This window comes from Monopterus albus, unplaced genomic scaffold (assembly GCF_001952655.1).
Source record: "Monopterus albus unplaced genomic scaffold, M_albus_1.0 scaffold262.1, whole genome shotgun sequence".
Classification (NCBI taxonomy): domain Eukaryota; kingdom Metazoa; phylum Chordata; class Actinopteri; order Synbranchiformes; family Synbranchidae; genus Monopterus; species Monopterus albus.
In genome coordinates, this window is record NW_018128142.1 from 513,168 (window position 1) to 531,555 (window position 18,388).

General features: G+C 39.6%; 1 protein-coding gene across 3 annotated transcripts in view; it reads right to left on the bottom strand.

Annotated features, from left to right (window-relative positions):
• Window positions 1–18,388, bottom strand: part of bckdhb (branched chain keto acid dehydrogenase E1 subunit beta) — a 59,894-nt gene that overhangs the window by 21,401 nt on the left and 20,105 nt on the right. For all 3 annotated transcript variants that reach the window (XM_020621598.1, XM_020621597.1, XM_020621596.1), the window contains exons 6-8: window positions 17,378–17,486; window positions 14,921–15,018; window positions 12,654–12,764 (exon numbers count right to left, since the gene is read on the bottom strand). In XM_020621598.1, coding sequence (XP_020477254.1) covers window positions 12,654–12,764; window positions 14,921–15,018; window positions 17,378–17,486 — 318 coding nt within the window. The remainder of the gene's footprint in view (window positions 1–12,653; window positions 12,765–14,920; window positions 15,019–17,377; window positions 17,487–18,388) is intronic.

Here is an 18,388-nt window from a genome sequence, read left to right on the forward strand (position 1 = left end):
GGTATGACATGCTATCTGCAATACAGCATGTCAGCAAACTTATGCAGTCTCCAAATATGCATGTGGACCTAGCTGTGAGTCTTTTGAAGAAGACTGAGCGAGGTCTCCAGAGCTACAGGGCAAGTAGCTTTGTGACTGCACAGATGGCAGCAAAAGTATGCCCTTACCTGAGACCATACTCTGTACAGGTTTCCAAAATTACAGCATATACTTGTGAGAAAGGTTAGTTTGATCCTGTTGATGATGTGGTGTTGCTATAGTAATCCTGCTCAGTGTAAGAGGAGCCGCAGGTTCCGATGTTTAGTGTATGTGCTTGGCTGAGGAGCCAGTGGTGCGAAGATACCATCTGTGGGATTATGACTGAATGGCTCCAAGTCCATTAACATAGCTACCTAAGCCCCTGCAGAATTAAAAAAACAAACAAAAAACACCAGCTTAGCTAGTAACCCTAAGGCTAATATATTTTGGGTTATGTTAATTTTGTCAAAACAATAATGTGTAGAGATTAAACTATGTCTAAGGGCATTTATTAGCATACATTCAAATGTATGCTAATACATTAGGGGTACAGACATGGGTTTTGGATATGGGTATTACTTAAAAAATTATCAAACATTGGTTTTTTTCCTCCCAAATCATTTATGATTGAGGACTGAAAAATATCCTCATTTACATCAGTCTTATATAGCGCCTTTCCACACACTGAAACATACTCAGAGCACTCTACACTATTTCCCATTCGCTCATACAGACGTTCACTCATTCACACACCAGTGTTATCAGCGGGGGAAACTTGGGGTTCAGCGTCTTGCCCAAGAATGAGACATACTGTACAGCACAGTAGAAGCTGGGGACTGAACCAAACACATATGGGCCAGCTGCAGGATATGTATATGGTTAAATCAACCAAGACCTATTCACACATACGCGTCAGTACTGTTTGAGGACACACTTACAAAAATACCCATGCTATCCTTTAATGTTTAGATGCTGATTCTTCAAATACCACTGTTGCAAAATGATCGGCCCTCCTTTGAAAAATCTGCAATATAACATACTACAATATTACTATAATTTATATTTCCTCAGACACAGGGAAATGAACATTCAAATATCAACTCAACTTAAGAAAACTAAATGAAGTTAAAACATATGACGGTGTCCAACTGTGAGCTCTGTGAGGTGCAGTCAAAAAGTTGGCAGAGTTGAATACAGCCAATGACAGAATATGAGAATGGAAAGTGTAGTAAGAAAAACCTGAAAATAATTAAGAAAAAAAAAAACAATGTTTGGAAACAGAAAGAAAAAAAGCACAACACATCAGTAAATATGTTTTATATTAATCATAAGAACTGATGTTAAAAGAAAAACAAAACAAAAATTGTTTAAGATTGATGAAAAAGTTGTATTGCTTTTTGGTTCAGCTTCAGCTTATGTAACTGACAAGATGATTCATAAGTGACTGTCAAAGGACGTGGAGAGTCCCTGGGCAGCAGACTATCTAGTGGTGTGTGTGCTGTATCTGAGTGGACGTTTTGGATGTCTTTCAGTCCTTGGGAGGTGAGCTCTGCCTTCTTTGCTCAGTCCTGTTATCAGCCTAGAGACTGACCTCGACCATCTCATTCTGCCCACACCCTTGTCCAAGGGTCTTAACTAAACCATCTTCTCCAGTGGAAAACAACCTGGCCTGAAGTAGCAACAGCCAGTCCAATCTAAAGCGCCTTTTGCTTTTTAACAAAAATGGTCACAGCCATCAATACTGTTATCATCTGGTACCAAAATCATGTTAATCTAACATTCACCGCATGAAAGTGTGATTTCCCTAGCTCATTTTGATTTTTACACCCAATTACAAAAACTGATACGGGAGACAGCCCCATGTGAGTGACTGATCTATGGTAATGACTTGTCTCTGCAATGGCTAATATTCACATGCACACTTTATTTTAAGTGCTTTTCAAAACCGTGACCCTTCCTGTTTTTTTCAGTGCACTTATGTATGGATTTGGCTGATTTCTCAGGTGAGTGACACTGGGAGGAATTTCAGAAATCTCCGGTACCTAGCTGTGGAATGTGAGCAGTAGCTACTGCCAGGAGAAAGAATGGAAAAGGAGTCAGCAGCAGACACAAGTGAGGGATTTGCAGGAGACACAGAGAAAGTTTACTGTATCTTGAAATTTCCTGGTTAACCACAAATGGGTTCCATTAACTACAAATTCTGTGATGTACACATCTATTTACCCAAATGCTGTAAAGTAATGGTCAAGATTCATTTTGCATTATGCCAGAATTTTTAACAAACACCAGGAAAGAGACAGAGGAGCTGGATTCATAAGTGAAAAACAACCTTGAGTAATTTTCCACTGATAAAACCACTGAAAAACTGCTGCAGCACGACACATGACAAAGTTATGACACACACATCGGGTAAAAGGCACATATAACCTGCCTCCCCTCTATTCTTTAACCAGCTCTTTCTTGCACCACATTTTCTTTATTTCTCCACAAAGTCCTACTGATTGGGTGCACAAAGCTCAGTGTTAACACTGTAATTATAGATGTGGGCAACAATAATAAAAAACTGGGGAGTAGGGTCCAAACCTCTGGCCACGCTTGTGCCATTTTCTTCTACTTTGATTGTTTCCAGTGTGTGTGAGTGTATGTGACAGTGGGCCAAAGATATTAGGAATGTTATGGCCAGGCAGCAGATAGCAGTAGAGACGTCTCCAATGAATGGGAAACCCAGGCATGAGCCCAGGCTGTCTGTGAGCTAATTGCTAGCAGGCCGTCTGCGCCATCCCTGGCCCCATTCCAGACCACAAAATCAGATAGCAGCAGAGTCGTCACTGTGCTGGGTGTCAACACCGGAAAGGTATCACCAAGACAAAGACCCAGCATTACAATGGATTAAAACAACATTTAGACTCACAATAATATTAATTTAAAGAAAAAAAAACTCATTTGTAATCTCTTCCCAATTAAAAACCAACACAGACTGAATGTTCAGGCATTTCATTAAAAGGTATCACTTCTTCTGCTCTAAATACTCAGAGTGTGGTATGATTTTCTCAGAACCAGCCCTCTAAACACACTAAATCAGCTTTGCACCATATACACCGCTGTGGTACAAGTACCTCACATCAATTCATTTTGTAATTTCAAATCAACTTTTGCAGAAACGTCGTAAAAGTCCTGATAAGCCATTTAGTTTTGTTACAACTGGCGTGAAACTAGAAACATCACAAATCTGAGCTTATATGTTGCCTAACAGCAAAATGAAAAAAGAAAAACCTAAAGCAAAGAAATAAAGGCTAATTTATGAATAATGTTATTGGCCTTTTCTCATATTATGTGTGACGTAGGTGTGACGTCAAAATGAAAATGAGAAAAACCCCTCACCAGTACTGGATCCACATTCAGGTAATGATTTATTCTGTTATGTGCATGTTTTATTGCTTAACATCTTTTGTTGCTCTTGCTATGAAGTGAATATTATTTTACCATTTTCAAACTCTATTATTGCAAGAAAACAAATTCTAATCTGCATTTGAAGAAGAATAAGAAAAGCTTTGTTACCCTGATTAGGGTAACTAAGAGTTGCTACTGTCCAGGTAGTGCTGCAGATAGTTTTCTTAATCAAATGACACCAATATAAAATCCAGTGGAAACAGACCCTTCTTGATGATAACACAAGTCCTAAACACACAAGAAACAAGTTCTGGCTCATCATCTGGAGGCCACCTGTTGGTGGCCATGATTTGCTGTTCTACAGTAAATTATGATAATGACAAGCACAAGGCTCATCTCCAAACTGGAAAATGGCAAAAAGGATGGGACGTCATTTAATGGTTTTCAGGTGGTTTGCATGGAAATGCAAAGCTCCTAAGAAGCAGTGGGTTCAGATGCAAATGATAAGTGATGCCGCTGGATTATGAATTGTGTTTTAGATGAAACTGCTGATGGGGTACAATCAGTGAACAAGTTTCAAAGTTGGGTTTCTGCATCATCCCTGGAGTGACATGTTAAATAAAACCTGCTATGCCATGTTCATATGGAACAGGCAAATGAAGAATGAGCTTGCATGCTCTGAAAGAGCATTTGCCAGCAGACTTGCTTCATCAAATTTCAGTGTGGTTGCCTTTCAGAAAGCTGGCATCATTGGGACACACATTTTCATAACTCAACATGATTGTAGCTGAAACACAGGAATAATGAGGCTGCTGTAAGTGGCGGATGTCACAGCAGACTTCTTAAGTGGTAGGACAGAAAACAGGTTCAGTCCTTGTAACATATAAATTTGTCACTTTTCTGTGGCTTCTTGACAATCAAATTATTTTTTCCACTGACCTAAAGTTGTGGATTGGTTAATAAGATGACATCATCGTCATTTACTCTGTAACTGAGCCCAGAATCAGTGAAGCAAAGCTCATGATGATGCTGCTCCCAGATGTTTCAGAACAAGCCTGTGTAAAAAAATGGAGAAGCAGGAAAAAACCCATGGCAGATTCTTGATGAAAGGAAAACTAATCATCTAATTGAAAGCTCACTTAACCACATGCCATCATTCTGATATTAGATCTAATTTTCCAAAACATTTTCAAGAGGTTGGGGGTAAAACAGACTGCTGATGTTATTTGTTTGGTTTCCCACTGAAAGCAACAGCAACACTCCAATATTAGATGTTAGATACTAAATACTAAATATTAGGTTTAAACTGTTTTTGAGCTTGTTTTTATTGTTTATCAAAAGAGTGTTTCTATTCGTATTAATGTGTGGTGGCAATTTTAAAAGCTTTTCCATCAGTCCATGGTGCGCTGCTCTGCTAAAGTGTCTTTATGCCAACTTAAATTGATTGTTCACCCCATAACGATATATATATAGCCATTTTTAAAACTAAGCCAAAATTTGTTCTTTTCCCCCTATGCTTTTAATTAATATGCCTCTTTTACTTATTCTATAAATTCTAGCTTAAATTTGTCTGTACTCGTATTGAACTTGTCTGTGCTTTTATCTATTTTATACTTTATCTCTCTTCTATTCTTTAACTAGCATTTTATATACATACCGTATGTATCCATTATGTATGCAGCACTTTGAAGTTCTTTTGTGCATGAAAATGTGCTTTACAAACAAACTTGCTTTGCGGTATAATTATGGTAGGTGGTATTACTAACAATCATCACATTCATTCATTTTCTACCACTTAATCCCTGAACAGGGTCACGGGAGGGGCCGGAGCCAATCCCGGCCAGCAATCGGGCAAAGGCGGGGTACACCCTGGACAGGTCACCAATCCATGCATCACTTCCAAGAACCACATGCACTCCTATGGGCAATTTTAGAGACACCAATCAACCTAAGCTGCATGTCTTTAGACTGTGGGAGGAAGCCGGAGTACCCGGAGAGAACCCACGCAAGCACAGGGAGAACATGCAAACTCCACACAGAAAGGTCCCGGGTGGGGCCCGAACCCGGAACCTTCTTGCTGTGAGGCAACGGTGCTAACCACTGCACTACTGTGCTGCTCACAATCATCACAGATAAGAAGGAAATATTGAACTTGACATTGAGCAAAACAAAAAAACACTGGCAGTTCATTCAGAATCCATTTGCTTTCATGTATTTTTTCTACCTCAGTAAATGACAAGAAATGAACATATTAGTGTACTGTATCCTGCCTTACTACCAACTGTTTCCATACTGTGTATTTATCTGCTGTCATTGACTCACAAACCACATTATAGCTTGGAACCATTAAGAGAGAGTAAGGAGTTGAGCAGAGCCTCGATAAGGAGGCCTTATCTGTACAGTGAGTCAACAGACTCCAGAACACTCAGAACACGCAGACACTGCAGCATGCATCACTTCCAAGAACCAGAACAAATGCTGCTGCTCCTCTGTTAATCATCCATTATATTTGGCCTTTGTTTTTGACTGTAGTGTCCTTAAGTGACTCCTCCTGCACGTGTTTAGGAGAGTTGAACAGGTTCAGCCAAACTGGTTGCATCACTAGGAGGGCTGAAATCCAGGCAGCAAAACAGTAACAGAGACTTCAGTTGGAGTGCACAAGGCCAAGAGACACATCTTTTGAAGGAGAAAGTTTACACACATTTGAGATAAGACAATGAGCTGGGGAAAACTCTTACCACGCACACCAGTCTTGATAGCATAGCATCAGAATCAGCTCTACTGTCAAATATTTGTACACTGCAGTTGGTAAGGCAAATCAAGATGTCCAAATAATATTTAAATGACATATTTTAGTGAGATTTTATATAACTTGCCTGATGAGGTAAATATCAGGCCTGGATATGTCTGTTAAGGCTATATGCATTATATTAAATAATTAGGTATAGAATGTGAATGTTATAATGCTTCTGCTTAGGACACACTCGTTGTTGTCATCAGTAGTAACTGGACACAGACACAGTTATACAGCAATGATGAATTCATGTCATTTTCAACCCATCTTGTTCACATGAAAGGTCTTTTAGCACAGCGACTGACTGCTCTCACCCTGCCAGAGAAATGCACAGTGTGTAAACCAAGCCACACACTAGTATTAAGTTTGGTAACAAAAACTGCTGAAATATAGTTGTGAATAGTTTTTTTTTTTTCCAGTGGCAAATATGAGACAAAACTGATGTCACGAATTAGTAATCATGACTAAAGCGCCACACCAGCGTCCCACCCATGAATACTCTGCCAGCAGGGTCAGTCTGGACCTACTGGACGCACCTTAACACTACAGCTGTGGGAACATTCGTTTCATTGACTAAAACAAGACTAAAATATTTATGTTTATAGACTAAATCTAAAAATAGCGGGCAAAATTAAAAGCACCACTGTTACGGCCCCTCCCTGCTCTTTTGCTGATCTAGCTGCAGCTATGCTTGATCCTGCATGGGGCCTGTGCAGAGGAGGAAGAGGTCAGTGAAGACTGTCTTAAATAGTCTCAGCTGAGACTTGTGCAGGTGTCACCAGTTTACCTCTAGGACCTATCCCACCTGCTGCAAAAGAGAAGACAGGGAGGGGCCGTAAAAACCACCTGCTACTGTAGGCATAAAGGTGAACAGCAGAGATGTGGGCTGTGCTGCAGAAGTTTTTATGAGCCCTCTGATACTTTTTTCTGTCTAAACAACCAAACAGTGGGATGAATCCAATAATAGTGAGAGTGGGAAAAGCATAGATAACGGCGAGCAAGCAGAAAAATAATAATCTTTGTTCTCAGTGAGTAACTAAGAAACAGCAACAGAAGAGAAGCTATAGAAATAACTATTACAACTCCTTACAGCCTCTTGGTGCAGTGTATTTTGCAGTTACCTTTTAATAAAAGGATTACAGATTAGTGAACGCTGACTTGTTGATGGCATCAATCAGAAAAAAAGAAGGAAGAAAAGTATGCGTCCAGCTCTCCGTTCGACAGTTGGTGTGCAATAATGCATACATTCAGTGTTTACAGCTTGATCCCAGAGCTGTAAGGCATTGATCAGGACAGATAATGAGGTGAAACAATCCAATCTGCCAAAACCTCATTACTGTCACATCAGCCACGTGATGCAGGTTTGTCTTGAACAGGTCTATGTGGAAGCGCAGGTCTGCATAATAAAGCAGTCAAATAGAAGAGAAGCTCAGATGAAGACAACAACAGGAAAAACTGTCCCATTGTGGAGAGCCATAAGCTACTACAGTCACAAGCTCCTGCCCAATAGGGCCTATGTGTGATGATGTGGGAAGTGTTGTCCTCACTCAAGGTTAAAGAACCAATGACCATATTACAAAGCAGCCCTTGTGAGCCACTACAAATCCTCACTGCTCAGACCTGGAGTCTGGAAAACTTGAGAATGAGGCTGAATCACCAACAGTGAGCCAATGGAATAATAGGAATAGATATTTTTATATAATGCTGACTTACCAGATCAAATCCAAGTCCTGCTGGCTGAACAAACAGCTGAAGCACAATAAAAGCCACTAAACAACAGCAAGTGAACCAACCCAATCAATATAGAATCAAAAAGTCCTTACATGAGCATCTTTATACTTCTACATCCAAAAGTACTAACACGGACCAAGCACAACAGGGAGACTTTCCAGTGCACATCATCTGAGCCATGGGTCTGGCAGGGGTAAACCAGCCATTCTGTTTATCCCTTAAAGAACGACTATTACCAGAATGGATCCCTAAGGAAACAAAAATGTCATGTTCCCTCAGAGATTGCCTTAATGATCTCTCAGGCAGAGACACATCATTCTTCATTTATTTTGTGTACCCACACTCAAAAACACCATGAGGGCTACATACAAATCAGCTCACCACATCACATACACATGCACACACAGCCTTGACTGAACAGGCAAGGTAAATATGACTCACAGGACATATTTTAATTGGCTGCCAGCAGCCGGATATGTGTCTGCAGTCTATCTTACTGTCTGCACACTTACTGCATCTGACGACCAGTTAATATGCAGTGCAAAAGGCCGGCTTTAGAACAATGTGTGCATACCAGAAAAGCTGGACGCCAAGTGAACAAACATTTAAATTAAGAAGTAGATACAATGTTTTGGCTACTTCCTCTCAAGAGGTAAGAACAGCACTGGTCTCAGAAATCTGTTTATCAGAGGATAACATCTTTTTCAAAAGGCTCCACCACCTCTTGAATATTTATTTACTAAGCCAAAAGAAAAACAAACAAATAGCTGTTAGTTTTTGTGTGGCTTTTACACCACACTATGTCTTGGGACTGCACAATATGATATTTGGTAATGAAACCACAACCTAGGATACTGCTAATTTTTTCTGATTATCATCTAGTGTCACCAGTTATTAAATAAAGGCACAGCCCATGTTGACTGCAAACACGTCTAAGAACATAAAAAATAAAATAAAATTTATAAATCTTTTGTAACCATTAGATTGTTTTTTCCTTAGTAGCTATATACTGTGGGCACGCACAGCAAAAGCATACATGGCTCCGCAGGGCCATGACGGTGTTTTACAATACAATATTTGCCCATACATACTATATGTTTTTATCCAAATTACATATGAGAAAGCAGGGGTTATATTATAGTTGAAGACTTGACGGTAATATATTATTCATAACACTGGATATTCTTTTGAATGCAAAGACTGTCTCATGCTGAGAGTGCATATTATGGATTGTTTGCAGCCTATACTACAGAGCATCTGAAAGTTCAATTATAATGTCTGTTACAGTGCATTCACACATACAGATACAAAGCAGATGGGCGAATCTTTAGTTATGGGGTGTGTTGTGTTGAGCATGTATTGTTTTCTGAAGTGTCTGCTATACTACTGCTGCTATTTTATGCCCCTGTAACAGTGTTTTTTTTTTAAACTCTGTTGACAGGACTGCAAAGACAGGTCTCATTCACGGTGAATGGCACATGTCACTGGCCCAGCCTCTTGAATCCATATGTGTGAGCCCATCATTATAGTTAAGTCAGTCCTTAATGTTTCATTAATACAGTTTAACATGCAGGAGGTTCTGAAGGCTCATGTAGTGGATGTTGCTGACACACAGGAAATAATTCCACAATGAGTGAAAAAGAGTCAAAAGCATCTCCAGACATTTTTACTCCAGAAACACACCAGAGACATGACTGTCTGTCAAACAGCCAAGAATAACCGCTGGCACAGATGATGAGGAGCTCAAGGACAGTCTGACATGAAAATAATTTTGACTTCTTCCAACAGTCTGACAGAAGTGTATGTGTGCAAATGACAGCAAAAAAGACAAATGTGGGTTCTGCTTTAATGGGATTATTTCATGCTTTACCTCTATGTCTTATGGTCTCTTTGTGAACAAGAAGGTTTTCTAATATTCAGGCCAGTACATGTGTGATTACGCCATCTGAAATAATGTACATTAAAGGACTTAAAAGGAAATCTTGAACTTTTTTCTGCTCCTACAGGACTTACTGATTTTCTCTTCTTTATACAATGGTACACTGAATACATATTTTTTTAACTAGTTGGAAAAAAAATCTAATCATTTGAAAACAAAACCTTGGGCTCAGTGAAGTTTTGACTTTTTCATTATTCAGTGACAGTTTGACATTTTTATTCATAACAAAAATAATTTAATTAATCTGTAAACAAAAGAACTCAGTTGCAGCCCTGACATGGTGCTTTATAGACTGTTCCACTTAAACTACATATATGGGTGGACTGCAATGTGACAAAAGTGAAAACTAAATCCAGTAGCAGAGCTGTAGCCATAGAACCATTTACATGTCATGATCAAAGCAGCTGTGCAGCATTTAGTAGTTAGGGTGTCACTGTGCAGGGATATTGATGGCAAGCAGGACATTGTTTCTCATTTTATGCTGTTGTGTCTTTTTATTTCATTGTTGCAGAAAAGTCAGCATTAGCAATCTGGGTGTATTTTGTGTTCCTACGACTTTCTGGGAAATGCATATAATTTTTTGTACAATGCCTTTGTACAGGCAGACATTTGCTGCCCACTTCAGAGTGTGTCCTTGAGACCTGCGTAACATAATAATCAGTTCGATCTAAAAAAATCTAGAAAATCCTCATATTTGAAAAGAAGGAAGCAGAGCTTTTAGAAAATCTTGCCTGAAAATTTATTTATACAACTAACTGATTAAGATTTTTTTTTTTTGTGAAGTTTCTGGCGTATATACAAGTTAATCAGCTAACAGTTTCGGCTCAAACTTCACAAAATAAAACGAATTAAATGTAATCAAAGAGCACAGAAACAGACCCTCTGTGGCAGCCAGAGCTACTGTTGGACAACCAAAGGTCATCTCTCCATTATGCCCTCAGCACCATTTATGCATCACAGGTACACATCCTATATTTGTGTTGAGTCTTATGGAAGCTTAACAGCACCGTAGGACTCACATTTGTTTTCATTTTGAGGAACTCAAATCTCTATATCTGGCTTTGGACCTCAGAATCATTAAAAAAAATAAAATAAAAGTTCTTATACATTAGTCCAGGTGATAATAATCATGATTTAGCCTGGAATTCAATCTGTGAATTGAGAGCTGATAATAGTTTGATTTAAAAGGGCATTTCAGTGCTCTGCCAACAGAACATAAAAGGTTCTCAAGAAAAAAAAAACACTTTAGGGATATCAGTGTAATGCAAAAGCCAAACAAAATAGGAAACATGCTCTGTGTGTGTGTATGTGTATTTGGGGGATGTGGGGAAATTGGTTTATGAGTCTGACAGACAATTAAAACGGCTCTTAGTTTGAGGAAATGACAAGGTGTGTTGCTGAGAAGCCTGAGGTGGCAGGCCTGGCATTAGTCCCACTGAGCAGCACATAAACATATCATTCAACTTCATGTCGGTTGTTTTAAAGGGGCACTACATCTCTTTTAACAAACAACCTGTAAATGACTACTGCTCACTTCAAAATGCAAGTCCTTTAGTGCCAGCACAATACTACAGTCTCTGCCATCCGCTCCAACTGACTCCTATTAAATTACTACCCTTCTACCGCAATTTCATCCAGGGCTTTAACTGTTGGTTATAAGATTTGCTTGGCGGCAGGCAAAGCAAAGTTCTTACTGAACAAGTCATACATTCCAGCAGAGAAGCACAAAAACTGGGCAATAAATATGCTAAATGAAAATGTATCTTGTGAAAAACCAGCACTGCTGACAAACAAAGATAGCATGCGACATATTCAAGGGCCATTTAAGAAGAAGGAGAGGATGCAATGCATACAGATGGATCATCTGCTACTGGGAAGCTCCTTAAGGTCTGCCTTCTCTCTCTCTCCCCCTCTCTCTCTCCCTCTCTCTCTCTGTCTGTCTCTCTCTCTCTCTCTCTCACACACACACACCTACACACCTCAACCATAACCACTACTTGCCTAACACCTAACCCTGACCCTAACAATTATCCTAACACCTAAACCATGTTGCCACCCTAAAATTCTGTGATTTCCTTGTGGGGACTAGCTTCTGGTCCCCACAAGGATGGCTGAGTCCCCATAGTGTGAGTGTGTTAACAGGTTTTGGTCCTCATGATGCAAGTAATACGAAGGAACACACACACACACACACACACACACACACCCTTTGGTTTTCCATTTCCAAAGGATTTTCCAAAACACCAGACTCTGTCCTATTGGTTTAGTCTACTGACACTCGCCTCTGGTGACCAGGAAAGAATCTTTCTGTGCCACTATTTCCCAAACTGTCTTTCTTCATGCTCCTTCCCCCATTCCAAAATAAAGCTGGAATACCCACTGGAAAGGAACTCCTTTCTCATAGCCCTCCCAAATTAAATATTTGCTTGGGTGAGTGCCATAAGAATGAGGCAACATAAACTAGTAGTTGAGTCTTAACAGCTGTGGAAGGAATCCTGTTTATCAGTCACCAAAGAAAACTGCACTCTCCAGAGGAAAACTGCCTCATGTTGCACCACAAGCGCATCTACAGTAGAAGATGATTCCACTGTTCTTGAGTGGCATCTATATATTATATATGCCAAATGATGATCTTAATACCAGGTAAATACTTGGGAATTCAGAATGGAGATACACTGCCAACCCCCAATGACTCAGACTGGCACTCTGAATGAGCTTTCTTTTTAGGTCTTCTTTGCTCAGGCAGCTGTGTTTATAACTGTACGTGTGTGACTGTGTTACCTTGCAAACTGTTTCAGTATCCCAGGGCAGGATGGTCTGCAAATCGATGACTTCACACGACACTCCCAGTTTCTCTTGAGCCATGTTGGCCACCTCCCTCATCACATGAACCTGAAGAAAAGGAAGAATGCCTTTAAATTTAGTGAGCTAATGCAGTTTATAGTTCAGCTGGGGTTTTATCTCTGCTACAGCATAAACAGTCTTAAATTTGTTATGCATTACATGTGTTAACATTCTAATACACTTGCACAAAAATAAAAAAATAAAAATAAAATCTAGGGTGATGAATAAAAAAAATGTACACTGTCATATTATTTCCAGATGCTGCAGAGCTGTGTGTTATATACAATTTTAAAGCTGTTGCAAAGTGTACAATAAAAACTAATAATTACATAGTTGTCTTACATGTTTGCATTAGATTTTCTGTTACAACAATGTGCATTTAGAATGGCTCATAGTGCTAAAATGTATTATTATGAAAGATATGTTCAAAAAGGCCTCATAAACCATGTGTCACCTTTTGTGTTGTAAACCTAACTTTAATTTGATACAACTGCCATTTATACACATCAATCTACATTTAATGACCCCCAAGTGAGAAGATATTTTTAGAAATGTTTGAATATAATCAAAAATTAAATTCCCTCATTTGCAAAAGTATCCAGGCCCTTAATTCTGCACTTTGTAGAAACCATCCGACAGCAATTACAGCACTGAGTCTGCAGGGCTCTCCACAGGTGTTCAGTGGGGTTTAAGTCTGAACTGGCCTGGATGCACTCCGGAGCAGGTTCTCTTCAGGGACCTCTGGGTTTGACTGCATTCATCCTTCCCTCTGTTCTGACTAGTCTCCCTGTCCCTGCTGCTGACATGCACACCCCATAGCCTGGTGATAAGCAGTGCCATAGTGCTTAAGATCTGCCAAAAGGGTTTAACTTTTATCTCACCAGACCAGAAAATATTTTTCCTCATACTCTCGGGGGTCCCTTAAATGCTGTTGACAAACTCAAAGTAGCTGTCATATTTTTTTACTCACAGTTTCATCTGTCTAGCCACTCTACCATAAAGGTCTGACTGACAAGTGCTGCAGAGATGGCTGTCCTTCTGGTAGGTTCTCTATCTCTGCAGAGGACCTCTGACAAATCCTGGTGGTTCCAAACTAATTCCATTTTACAATTATTGAGGCCTCTGTGCTCCTGGGAAAAATGGCAGTTTCAGAAATGGTCTTATACCTTTTCCCTGAATTGTTTTGTGGAGTTCATGGCTTGGTTTATGTCCTGACATGCAGTGTGAACTGTGGGACCAAATAACACAGGTGTGCCTTTATAAACCATGTCCAGTCAGTTCAATTTACCACAGGTGAAGTCCAATCAAATTCCAGACACATTTCAAGCTGCACCTGAGTCCCACACAAAATGTCTGTCCCAGATGGTAAAAAAAAAGCTCAATAATTGTAAACATTAAAAGTATTTTAGAACAATGCAGCCATTACATAATAATAGGCTAATCCACCAGACCTTTCTAAGGAGGAAAACAAAGTTCCTCTGTTTGACTAATCAGAAACTTTCACTGAGAGGACTGGGCATCGCTCCTTTCAATACACTCTGAGCAAGTTGTCTTCTTTACCCACACCTCCACAGACCTGAGGCATGAAGGATGTAAGAGAGGTGGAAAAGAAGAACAGCATCTTCAAAAGGAAAGCCACTCTTCACAATTCTTTGCTGGATCCCTTGTCTTCTCTGTCCACCCTTCAACAATAATACTGGCTTTGATGGAGATGTTTTCCCCTTAGTGCCCTCTGACATTAATTTTCCATGCGACAGGTATGTTAGAGCCTGGATAAGCCTGTTAAAGTGGCTGTGTACAATCAAAGTTGGGGATGACCCCTGGTGAGTATCAGGCACCTTAACATAAGAGCTACAGAAAAAAGAAAATCATCTGGATGAAAAGAAAGGCAATAATGGAAAGCTTCCAGCAGACACGCAGTGGTAACACAGGGAGAGCCAAGAACAATCTTGATGTTGTGGAGATGTCTGGGCCAATACAGCTGCAGACTGCTGACTGAGAGACCCCGCTGGGACAGGGAGGGCTTGTGATAGACTTAAAGTTAATCCACTGCTCATCTCTGTGGCTTTAAATGTCATTTAGGAGTGATGAAACTGGGCATCTTGTTTCCTGTGACCATGGAGAATGAGCCAAAGACAGATGACAACTTAAAACTGCTCAGGTCACCCACTGAGAGTCTGTCAGTGATGCATGAGATCGCCTACCTGTGTCCCCCAGGCAACCAGAGTGACATCACTTCCTTCCTGTAGGATCTCAGCCTGTGAGAGCGGGATGGTGTAGGGCTCCACAGGAACCTGCTCCACTGAGGAAGCACACATAGTAACAGATCTATTGTTTTTGCACACATTACGTACAAGCTCACATGTAAAGTAAATGACGGTCAATTCTGAACACATTCATCCATCATTTCACTCTGTACCCTGCGGTTTACATGTAAAATACTCAGATTCCAAACTGACAGGGTCTCTACATGAAAAACTGGTGAAATAACAGAGCACCAAAGAGTACAAATTACTTTTCTAGAACATTTCATTTGGCCCATTTCAAATGCTTCCTAATGCTTTTTCCAAACCCTTATTTCTCACTAGAGGCCAAGTGTGCTTTTATCAGCACAATCTAATGGATGATCTAATGATAACCTACGCCAGTTTTGAGCCCATAACTCCGATTAATCTTGACAATAAAACACTGGTGGGATGGGATATCAATCAGAAAAGGGGCTACATAAACCGGACATCAGTCCAAGAAGGGAAGGGCCTCGTGGCCAGACACTTTTGGAGCCAAAGTCCAACACAAAGTGCATGTAAGTATATGGTTTGAATAAGTTAATAATGTCTTGGAAAACTTAAGCACAGCCAGGAACTCATTAAATGCAAAAAGTGAAACTACTATCACTTTTAAACATGTAATTTTTTAGCAATATGTATACTGCACAGACATGACATGCAATCACTAAATGTAGCATTAACTATATGTGAATTTTCTTATTTGGAATTGTACCTGACAAAAATGGAAGTTACTGGACTGTGAGTAGATTTTGGGGGGAAATGAACAGCTAAAAGCATTCCTTCATGGCATATTAAGTCATAATTATAGCTAGGCAGAGAAATTAAACTCTACTGAGACCTTTCTAAAAACCTTGAATGACTTCAATGATCCTCTCAAGTTTTCAAGAAGTTGTAAAGGAAAGGAAAAGTGTCCATTTCAGTGAGTTACTATGTGAATACAACATAAATAGGTTGGTGAGACATGTGCACCTTCTAGTTGATGGGGCATTCCAACATACAGAGATAATAGTTGGCTGTCCCTGGATATAGCATTATATATAGCATTTTGCAAAATGATAAATTTGAAGTATGAAAACTAGGTTATGATTTAGTAGCTGGAATGTGAGGCATTACATAACAGTATGACCTTGATGAGACAAATGTGAGGTTTTTAACCTCTTCTGCTCAAGAAAAGAGAGGTCACTGAAATTAAACACAAGACTACATAACCCAAGGAGAGCTAGCTCACTCTGCACCTCAAAAGAACTCCTGAAACGCTACTGTTACTAACCCCCTGTGTGAAGCCTGAGTGATTTGTCATACAGCTGTTTTAACAGTTGCATGACAAATGACTCCTGTAAAGAGAAGATAATCAGAAACAAATGGGGGAGTATATGTTAATGGGGGTGGAATCATACAGTAACAAATTCATTTTAATGTAAAAAGAAAAACAAAGAAACGGGCCCAGCTTCCTACATATATCCATACAGTGTACGTATGTGAAGCAAGTGGGAAGAGCACTAGAATGTCATTTCTCATGTGACCAGACCATAAAACTTTCACATTCTGTTGCTTTAAAACAAAACAAAAAAACTCAAACAATATGGGAGATAATGAATGTAATCAGTGCCTGTGAGCTGATGAGGGGGGTTTAAAATCAGAATGCACTGTAATATGGAAAATGTTTTGGACAATGATCACAAGCCTGTTCCCCTAATTGAAACAATGTCAACAGTCGGTTGTAACAGTTCACAATCTTATCTGACTCTTATCAAAGAGGGAAACTAAGTAAACTAACAAAATCAGAGGTTTCTCTTTGAGTCTGTTAGTACAAATCTGTTCCTCTTCTGTCTTTCATTACTATAATGAGTGCAGACATCATTATCAATCCTCCAATGCTGTCTTGATTGTGGATATTAATTTTTACATAGCCAAGACAGCACTGTTTTGCAAAATCTGCCAACAACTTAACAGTTTATTCAGCTCTGTTAGATATCTTTTTGCATGGCAGCCTGTCTAAAGCCATGCTGGCCTTAAGTTTAACCTGAACTATCTACTACCCTGAACACTGATGTTCTTTTCAAAGTGGCGGCAGGGATTCAGGTCTGCCAAGTCAACACTGCATTTAGATGGTCCGCTTCACACTTGTGACCCTGCTGATCTCACTTGCACTGTTTGCAGTCAGGCATATTGTTTGTTTTTCTAGGGACACCTCTAAAAAGTGGAGAACATTTGTTTTCAATAAAAAAAAAAAAAACAAGCAAACAAATAGAGGGCCGACAAAGCACAGTGCTGGGGGAGCTGAACATTATCAGGGTGGACAAATGAAAAAAGCCAGCTCGGCCTCAGTTACATGTTGACTTCTAACTTCTATTCATACACAATCCAGCTTACCTGCTGCTCTGTACAGGATCTTGGGCTCAAAGAATATGCAGGGGTTCTTGTCAGCGATGCAGGAGAGGAGCAGCCCCTTGGCCTGCACTGGACTACGAGGTATTACAATCTGAGAAACACAAGACTGGTCATCAGACTACCATGTCTATACTACAGAAAAATCTCTAGTCCCACGAAGGTTTAAGTTTTCTTTTTTTTAAACAGAAGAGATGTAATGTAATAGTCAGTGAAAGCTGAAACCAAAAATTTCATTAAGATCAACACAAAAACCCTTCAAACTTGTCATGTCTCTTCTCCCCTCTTGCAATGTATTGGTGCCACAACTTTAGATGTTAAAGCTCTAGATGATATTTGCTTCAAAATTAGGGTATCGTGACAGCACTGGATAAGGCTGTATCAGGCCTGTCATGCTGTGTGTTGGGACTCACCTTCAGACAGAACAAACAATGCAGACTGTACACACAAAGACTTAAACTCAGACAAGATATTTATTGCTCTCGGTGATGATTACAGAGGATGAACTGTAGCTGTCGCCAGGTTTTTCTTTATGTGAAATTCCTTCAAATGATTTTTGTTGTGATTTGCGCTATACAAATAAAACTGAATTCTGCTAAGTTATATATATATAAAAAAAAGCATGGCTGAATGTTATATCTGACATTTTAACTTAGATTTGTTTACTTTGAGCAGATGCTAATAATTCAGTGTCACTATCAGCATTTGGAGCATAATCTGAGCAGTGAAGATTTCTATACAGTGAGGAACAGAAGTATTTGAACACCCTGCGATTTTGCAAGTTCTCCCACTTAGAAATCATGGAGGGGTCTGAAATTCACATTGTAGGTGCATTCCCACTCTGAGAGACAGAATTAAAAAAAAAAAATTCAGGAAATCACATTGTATGATTTTTAAAGAATTTATTTGTCTTGCACTGCTGAACATAAGTATTTGAAGGACCTGAGAAACAGCAAGAATTCTGGCTCTCAAAGACCTGTTACTGTGCCTTGAAAA